Source organism: Etheostoma cragini, chromosome 4 (genome assembly GCF_013103735.1).
Source record: "Etheostoma cragini isolate CJK2018 chromosome 4, CSU_Ecrag_1.0, whole genome shotgun sequence".
NCBI lineage: Eukaryota > Metazoa > Chordata > Actinopteri > Perciformes > Percidae > Etheostoma > Etheostoma cragini.
The window spans coordinates 9,111,787-9,121,429 of record NC_048410.1 but is presented as its reverse complement, the minus strand read 5'-3'; the positions used below and the strand labels follow the sequence as shown (position 1 = coordinate 9,121,429).

The 9,643-nt window shown below is 40.7% G+C and overlaps 1 protein-coding gene across 8 annotated transcripts in view; it reads right to left on the bottom strand.

The window, feature by feature from the left end:
- cita (citron rho-interacting serine/threonine kinase a) overlaps positions 1-9,643 on the bottom strand; it is a 43,982-nt gene that overhangs the window by 32,383 nt on the left and 1,956 nt on the right. For all 8 annotated transcript variants that reach the window (XM_034869723.1, XM_034869727.1, XM_034869725.1 and 5 more), the window contains 6 exons: positions 8,846-8,947; positions 5,349-5,491; positions 4,799-4,892; positions 4,508-4,714; positions 4,183-4,336; positions 2,791-2,980 (listed from right to left, as the gene is read on the bottom strand). In XM_034869723.1, the coding sequence (XP_034725614.1) occupies positions 2,791-2,980; positions 4,183-4,336; positions 4,508-4,714; positions 4,799-4,892; positions 5,349-5,491; positions 8,846-8,947 (890 nt within the window). The remainder of the gene's footprint in view (positions 1-2,790; positions 2,981-4,182; positions 4,337-4,507; positions 4,715-4,798; positions 4,893-5,348; positions 5,492-8,845; positions 8,948-9,643) is intronic.

Sequence of the window (9,643 nt, the reverse complement as noted above, 5' to 3'; positions counted from 1 at the left end):
TTGGATATTCTAATACCTTAGGGTGTTTTCGATGTAGGAAACTAAGGTTTTGGGCGATCTTTCACCGCTGTGATTAAACACACTAGGAGACAGGTAGGAAACACACACTCGATTAGACTCAAATCTTTCTGTGTTTCTTTACTTCAGAACATGATTATCACCGTTGTGATGGAATCAGGAGACTCTAAGCTTTCAAATGATGTATGGCATGAGCGTGTTTATGACGGTTTAATGCTTACAATTTAGGAAAGAAGTCAGCACTTTCGAAAAACTGCGAGTTTACGTCCCGTGCACGGGAACCGTCCGCCCAAGAAGTTAATCTATTACCAATTAAAACTTGATGATAGATATCAAAATTCATAAAGTTCTCCAGCGCTTAGTGGAATAATTTGGGGGGCTACTGTGCAAATGATATGACAATTGATCAAGTTATGTATGCTTTAAATTGAAAATTGAAGAAGGTATTGATTAATAATGGTTTTGAAGAAAGAATTGGCAATATTTATACTGTTCTTAATATAATGTAGACAAAATAGTACATGTATTTTTTCAATGCTGAGGAATTTGGTAGTTGTTATGTCTCTGTACTGTCGAGGGAAAAATAAATAAGTAGCCAGTGCAGACTGCATTATTAAAGAGAATATATAAGAGATATATAAGATATTCAAAGCAAGACATATTGAACTCAAAGAATGACAGGGAAAGTATGCAAGTTAACGGCTTTCCCTTTGCAGTGTTGTAAAGGGAGGGGATTTTTCAGTCAACCTTCAATCATGTTTGTAGAAAGTGGAAAATTACCACTTTATCATCTCCAGTCATGCTTTAGGTGTAGCCAAATGTGGACCACAATTAACTAAATGCATTGATTTTAGTACATCTTTCACAACGAGATTTTGTTTTCTTGTGTCCAAGTGGAGATGCTGGCATGGTGGTGGCACGAGAAGACAGGTCAGAGGGCCATTAAAAACATAAGGAATCCTAAGACTATGAATGTCCACAGCTGATTTTTTGAAAATCAAGCCACTAGATTCTGATATACCACAACAAAAGGGAAATTCTGACCAGATCAAGTCACAGATAAAAAGTCAGTTGGAGGTGCGCTGGTTAGCTCACCTAGTAAAGCAAGGCGCACATATATAGAGTTTCAACTCCAACCTACAGTCCTTTGCTGTATGTCATTCCCCAGCTCTCCCCTTTCATGTCTAAGCTGTACTATACAATTTAAAAAAATAGATAAATCAGTTGGTCACAATGGCCATCTGGCAGTAAGCATGCATGGCACTGTGGTCAGGAGTTGCCAAGCTGTCCTGCTCTTAACCACAGTGTTTTAGATGACTGACAAATATTTTCTTGTGAACTTGTAAAATATATTGCGTAGATTTTCCAAAACACCTCGGAATAGTCCTATATTACCCCAAAAAGACAGAGTTTGAAGATTTTTGAGTAAACATAAAGTCAGAAGTTTATGATCCTTACAACCACCTTTCAAGGAGGATTTTTCATTTACACTAAAACACAAAAATATAAATTTGAGTCAAGTTGTTAAGGGGGTTTTGTTGTTGAGTTTTTCTGATGAGGAGTCAGACAGACAAGTTCACATGGAAGAAAAATTAGACCATATAGCAGGAACCCCTAAAACGCTTAATTAGCATTCCATTATGCCTGGCTCTGGGTAATTTCTCTTTCCTTTTCAGCGTTGTAATAAAGAATGTGTGCACCCCCACACACGCATTTGACACATTCTGTGAGCTCTGAGTTCCTCTTAGTCAAATGCAGCAAAGAAAACGACTGGCTTTAGGTAAAAACCATGAACAGATGACTGATGGTGTAACAGCAAACAGAGACATTAGAAGAGGGAGAAAATAAGAGGAGGAGATGAGATGGGTAAAGATGGGGGTGGGGACTATGGGAAAAAAACATCACGGTAGTAACCATAGAAATAGATTCTCTCCCCCAATCTGAGCTCTCATCCTTTTCCCCGTCTAATCTGCTAACGTTTTTTCTTCCCTTTCTGTTGCTGCAGCTGTCATGATCCGCAGTCTCCAGGACCATTAACCTGCTAGAGCACTGCCATGGGGCTACAGAATTGAAACCCATCCTCTTGCATTCTTATCAGAGGTTATGAAGCCAAACACTATTAGGGATAATTACAGTCCCAAAACCCATGCTATAAAAGCCAGAAGCCCATTATGCTGCACAGTAACAGAGAAAGCACAATAAAAGCAGCGAGGGTGGGAGTGTGCCTATGTCTGGGGTTCCACCTCTCAGCCAACCTCATTGACACACTCAGCTGCATACCAATCAGCGCCGATGGCAAGATAACGCCAGCTCACATCCTCTGGTCCATTCATTTGATCTATCTATCTATCTATCTATCTATCTATCTATCTATCTATCTATCTATGCATTGGATCAACTATGTGTGATCCCAAAGCATAAAAACAGGAATCAGAAGAAGAGAGCACCGGAGAACAGGGGGATCCCTCCCCTCCCTTGTTCCTTGTCTGACACAGCATAAGGCACACACTAATGACAGGGACATAACACCAACTGGCCAGGGCACCACACTAGGTTACCTGAAACAGGGCTACCTGGAATTTATTGCCCAGGTAATGAGAAGTCTAATGGCAGAACAGCAGCCCAAGGTAGCATGGGGTCTTTAATCAACAAAGGTGTGTTAGAGAGGTGTGTGCAGGGGGTCTCTGCGTTGACAACAGAAAAAAAGGGGTTGTCTTTGTAAGAAAAAAAAAGAAAAAGCCAAACAATGCCAAGTAAACAGGTAGCACTTACTCAGTTTTGGCCAATGCTGTCAACGATCTGCTAAAGAACCAGCCTAGAAAGGGCAGATCCTGGCCCCGGAAGCCCGCTGGCAGAGCTCCTCGCTGGGCTGCTGAGGGTGGCCGGGGGGCTGCCTGCTCCGGCTCCTCAAAATTAGAGGTGTCATCTTCAGCATGCAATGCAGGAACGAAAGGCGGGAGAACTGCAGGGGAAAGGATGGAGTAAGAGAGGGCAAGGAAAAAAGAAGGCAGCAACGAACAAAGCAGTTAAAAAAAAAAAAATTTAAATAAAAAACACAACAAGGAGAAAGGGAAGAGAAAGGAAGGGAGGAGGAACAGAGCAGAGCTGTGGGAGCCTAGAGTGCGGTAAGTCGCGCGTTGATGCACATGCTGCCTCTCTGTCCGTCCGTCCCTCCCTCCCTCCCTCCCTCTTTCTCTCTCATGCACACATGCTCACTTGCTCTCCCTCACTGCAGTAGAGCAAGCTAATCAGCTGGAGCCAAAACTGAAGCATTAAGCTATATCTGTGTCCAATTACCAATAAGTCAATTCTATTTTTTTTTTTTAAATACAAACATTTATATATGATTCTTTTTTGTATTGTATTTGATATTTATTACTCAAAAAAAACAAAAAACATTTATACAATTACAAAAAAAATTCTTCTCTTCAAACATTCTAAACGTTGTACATTAGAACTGAAAAACAGCTCAGGGTAAATGATCTGCAAAGGACTGCTAGATAATTGCTTCAGAATCACAAAAATGGGGGGGGTTTATTCATCTGAAGACATGAGGTGTTCCGCACAGCATAATTAACACTGATCACCCATACAGCTACAAGTGTGGATTGCAGAAACTCTGTTGAGCTGCAGTTCTTTAATGTGACTATGCTTCACTGAAAATGTCCGTTAATGTGAATGTTATGGGTGCTTTTTCCCATAGCTGATCAGATGAAAATGCCATCCTTGTCATTTGGTGCAGTCTCAGATTTGATGGCAACAATGACATGCCAACAAACGCAAATGCATTGCGGCCCCAGCAAGCGTGTCTGGTGTTGCTAACGTAAAAGATTTGTGCTGCGTCTGTTAAGAAGCAGATGAGTAGCAGATATTTACTCTGCCTCCCTCCGTTTCTCTTCAGGAAAGAGCTGGCCTACTGCCAATGGCGCAAATAATCTCATTATTTTACCATCGACAACACCACCAGCACTGTGATTGCTGTTTATGTGCAACCCCACAAACACAGTGTACCGATGTATATTATAAACATTTATATTTGACAACTAGTGTAGATCATCTGTCTGATAACGCGACTAGAGCGACGCTGTGTCATTTCAAGCTAAATTGAGCATTTTTGCTGGATTGACAGAAGAACAGCGTCTCAAGGGAGAGGAATCTCCACACCTTGTCTTAAGTGGTTCCAGTCTACACTGGAGAAGAAAGAGTGACAGCGAAGTCCCTGGAAACCCAGACGCTCTTTGGCTCCACACAGCAAGCTCTGTAGCAGGTCTACAACCTGCTTACTTGCCCGCGGCTCCTCTGGAAACTTAAGGACACGCTGGAGGCAAAAAACATTGACAAGAATTTATTACATGACGCATAAACTGATCAGGTTATACTTCAGGTAAATCAGACTGCATATTTTCATCGAGTACACTGGTAATGCTAAATAGGCAGTCAACAGCAGACCATTTCAGATCAGATACCAGTGATCAATGTCATGATGTACCTGAAAGTTGAGGATGTTGTGTATTGTCTTGGTGGAAGTACCACCAGAAAAAGGTGACCTGGCATAGATCATCTCATACGCTATGACGCCAAGGGACCACCAGTCACACTCAACCCCATAGGTGCTGTGAGAGCCCCCATTAATGGATGCCAAGACCTCGGGGGAGAGGAAGTCTTGGGTCCCAACAGGGACAGTGGGAGCTGCAACCTGGAAATGTAGTAATAACATATGATGATGTCACTGCCATGCATACTGGAGTGAATACATATGGCAACTCTGTAATCTACCTACTGTTTTGTTAGCCGTCAGCCTGGCAGCTGATCCAAAGTCTGCCAGCTTGATGTGACCAGTCCGATCAATGAGAACATTCTCTGGTTTGACATCTCTGTAAGTGGATAGTTAAGAATTTGATACTGCTTTTACAGAGCTGTTTGCTGCCTGAGTACTGTAAAATGTCTACCGCTCTGATGATAATGGAATACATTTGTAAACTCCAGCAATGTTTTTGTATTACATAACATCATCCTGAATGCTCCAGGTTAAATTACAATGCTACACGTCTCATGTTCAGGTCATGTTTTCCTGAATTATGTGCATTTGGCCTTCCAGTGAAAACAAAAGGCAAACAAAGAATGGCATTTTGCGAGTTGCTGTCACATCTGAGCCGTGCAGTCTGTTTTAACCAAAGCCTGGAGTGTTTCGTTAGGGGTGGTGTGAAAGGTCATTTGAACTCTGGTGTGGACAAGTATCAACTTAGGATCTCTGGCCTTACTTCCTTAATTACGTTGTTACTAAAGCCTTGAAACGTCAAGTCTTCATCATTGAGAGGTTGGATTCTTACCTGTGGACATAGCCCAGCTGGTGGACAGCATGAACGGCCTCTACCAGCTCAGCTAAATAGAACTGCGCCATGGACTCATCAAACTGATCCTCGTATCGGTTTAGCAGGGACATCAGGTCACCGCCTGGCAAGTACTCCATCGCCTGAAGACACATTTGTGTGCAGTCAGAAACTGGTAGTATCAAACTATGGCCGGAACTTGCAATTTGAATTAATTATATCACATGCTGTTGAAACATTTATGGATGCCTATAAATAGGCCTATATTTAGGAATAAAAACAAAGCTACAAGTGTCAGACCAAGTGTGCTTAAGCTCACATGAAAGCTCTATTCAGTTTAAGCTTATCGGGTGGTTCTCCTCATTACGGATTCAGTTATGTAACACTGAATACTATTGCAGATATGTCTGTGATACTGCAGTCAAATGATTGGTCTTTAAGCGCTACATAAAATACACCAACAATAACTACATCATCCTTGCGTATCAGAGATCACAACATAAAACGACACATGTTTACAGTCAAAGCAACATGCTACAACATAAAAATATATTTCATTAAGCATTTTTAATGTTTGGAAACACAAATCAACAGATCAACCCAACTCATGTTTTACTTAAGTTCCCTTTTTCCGCTGTCTGCATCATGAGATGAAAGGCATTGGTCAGGTGAATTTGAGCTATACGGTGGCATCCGCACAGCCACAACAGACGAGAGAGCCCCTGGTGCATGAATGGTCGGCGAGTCTGAATGAACGGGAGCATTCTCCAGTGTTACCTAGCAACAAGGAGACTGGGCGCCTCTCTGACACATGGATAAAGATGGATGCTTTGTATTTTCCTCCCTGCTCAGTTAGAGAGCGGGGTGACACAGAAGGGGAGTGAAAAGAGAGGAGAGGATAAAGAATGTAGACATGCAGGGGGTATGAAGGAAGGTATAAGAAGAGGGTGAGTGAAAGAAAAACAAAGGGCAGTATACAGTACACAGCTTGGCTCGGCAGGAAAGGCAGTTTTCCTGCACCCTCAACCAGTCTATTAGGTCATCAGAGCACATATAGATTCTTTGTGAGGTTAACAGCCTTCCCGATGCTTACACTGGACATCCTCTCTAAGGGAGGAAATTGACACGGTACTTTACGGCTGAAGATAGATTATTAAGAAGACACCAACATTTTGGACATTACGCCTAGTTGCCTTCTTAACCAAAGTCAAAGGAGAAAACAATCTATCAATTCTATATCCACATTAAGTACGGATATCCAGGGGGTGTTTTGCCTATATGTGAAACACAGGAGCTTGGGGAAACAGCTCAGCTTGATTGTTCACTTTTTTCTCAGTTGTAGATACTGAAATGTAACATTGTGATTATAGTTGCAATTACCTACTTAATTCCTTAATTTTACCTTTAAACACTGTGCTACCCCCCCCCCCCCCCCCTTAATTTATTGTTAGCGGTCAAATTTAACCAGACAGTTTTAACTGCTCCAATTTTAACATAAATACCAATGTAAATGACAAGGAGTATTTTTGTTACAACATTTATTGTAAAAAGAACCTTTAGAACATTAACATCTACAACATGTGTTTGTGTGTGATTTTGTATATAAGTGAATGTGTGCGTGAACATTTGTGGTTAATGTGGTACATGACACATGAAATTTGTGTGTGTGTGTGTGTGTGTGTGTGTGTGTGTGTGTGTGTGTGTGTGTGTCCTACAAGCACAGGAAAGTTGTAGGAGTGTGTGAATGGAGATGTCTTGCATATCCTGGACAAAAATTATACTCCTTCCCATTCATTTCCTATGGCGGCCATTTTCGACCGTAGACAAAGAAAAGTGTGACCAAGTTGAATCAATCACTCACAATTCAAAGAAAGTAGTCACATTGTATTTTAAGTGTTAAATTCCTTTTGTGAAGGATATCATAAGGTATTGAGGCAATCTGATGAAAAATGCCATGTTTATGGTGCAGGAAATGTGTAAATTTGTCATTTTTGACCGGAACAGTGTTAGAAGGTTAAGGAAGCAACAGCTACAGGCCAAATGACTGCAGCAGACGTCCCGTCCAGTGGAGTTGCAAGCATTAAATAATGTTGTTTATCTTGGCTATACTGGCCGGCAGGCCAAAAATAACAATTTGGTGATTATTTTTTTAAATTTTCCATTTCCCACCCGCTTCAAAGTATTTCTTAAACATACAAGTTGCTCCTTTAATTGCTCACTTCAGAACCCTTCCTGTAGCAACTCATGCACTATTCTGACGTATCTGAACTTAACTGTAAGTCACGTTCTGGAAACCACAGCTGTGAAAGAAAGTGGGGGGGAAAATCTTCATATAAAACATTAGCTATTAGCATGTCGTAAATAAAACAAGACATTGGGGTTGTTGAAGCAGATAACTTTGGCGCTATTTTTGAACAACCATAGCTGGGCCCTCTGGGTAATTTTTGAGTTGTTTGAAGGTAGATTTCTTTCATTTTTTAAGAAGATCAACCATTTTCTGCTTTTTGAATTCAGCAAGATGAACAAATCCTGACAGTTCCTCTCCTCTCACTGGGGTTTTCATGGATGTTTCCCAAATGCTCGAACATCAATTGATTATGAACACAGCATAAATTAGTATTACTTTAAAATTAAGTAACTAACAACCTATATTAATGACATAACATATTTAATAGTGACCATTGGAAAGTTCAGTGGATTGGTCTATGCCACTGCTACTACACAGGTTTCAGCTCAGTTAAGTACATTTTGATTTGGAATCTTCTACTGCAACCACTTTTACTTTCACTTTGCATACCATGGCAGGTGCTACTGTGTGTGAATTAAATTACTTCAAATCAGTTTTGGAATGGGGACCATTGCACCCCCAACTGGTAAGTTTATTGCAAGGGGTTTATTCAGAAAATACACAAATCGGCAGTTAAAACAGCCTTTCTGGTTGAGCCAGGGACCACAGTTGAATAATGTTTTTACAGTTAGTATACTTCTGTTACTAACTGAAGTACCTTCCAACCTTTGTTATAACATAAAGGTCTGTACTATAACGACCCTAGGAATTGATTGATGTGTAACAGTCCTACTGTCTTGCTGCTTCCTGTTGTAGCGCTACATGGCTTACTGAGAAAGCGTACTTGTTGCTCCAGCGTTCTGTATGGTATCTTGTTGACTTCTGTTACCGTTTGCTTTTGCTCTGGTCTAAAATCATCTGACCAAAGGACTACAGCTGAAAATAAGCCGGCTGGCTAACACTGGCACATTTACAGAAATATAATTAATGTGTGTTCTGTTATAAAAAATTAAAATGTACTACTGTAATACACCCATCAAGCACTACACCGTGTTTGCAATTTTCTTGTCATGGTTATTACCAAGTTAGTCCCCTTTGGCCTATGGCAGATTGCAAAAGACCTTTAAAACGTTCTTCTTTCAAGGAGACGATTACGTAAAATAGAAATTTCAGTCCATCCTCAAGATCAGAAAAAAACATGCAGTCTCACCAGGTAGACATGTTCATTATCCTGGAAGGCATAGAGAAGCTGCGGGATCCAAGGACTGCTGTTTAGAGCCAAGATCCTCCGCTCATCCTCATGAAAAACCACCTGAGAAGAATTAAAAAGGCATGCCATCAGCATGTATACATTAAATAAATAAAAAAGCAGTGCAGCACAAATTGTAATTGTGAGCATTGTATCAGCCATATAAACTCATCTTTCTAAAATACTGAAAAGCTCCCGACTTTAAGACTTCAATTGGGATTACATGTAATTTTAAGGAGATCTTAAAGAACACACCAGACATGGCTTCCTTACCTAGCTTCAGTTCATGTTGCTAGTTTAATAAGTGGGAACTCCTTTTTTTCAAATTATGCAAAGTATTCACAGGTGGCATGATCCAAAAAATTTGGTTCATTGTAGTGCTCACTTCAGATACTTTCCTGTCATCGTTTATGTACTATTATGACTACGATCTATTATAGTAGTCACATGCCAGAGAGCCCAGCTGTGAGATGATGTAGCCACATTTTGTTAAGTTGTATTCAACCCTAGAGCACCCTCCAGTGGGACGTTTTTGTACTGCAACTTTTACGTTATTCTTAAAACTCTTCAGTACATTTAAATGCCTATGTAATGATTATAACATGTGTCTCAAAATTCATTCATGAAGCTTTAGAGCCCTTAAATCATAATTCTAACAGCAACTGAGCTTGGCTTCGGCTGTTGATACTGCTTGAAAGAAATGCTCCGATAAAACAAGATTTCTTCACAGCGCATTTTAACTAGTCACCGCAGGAAAAG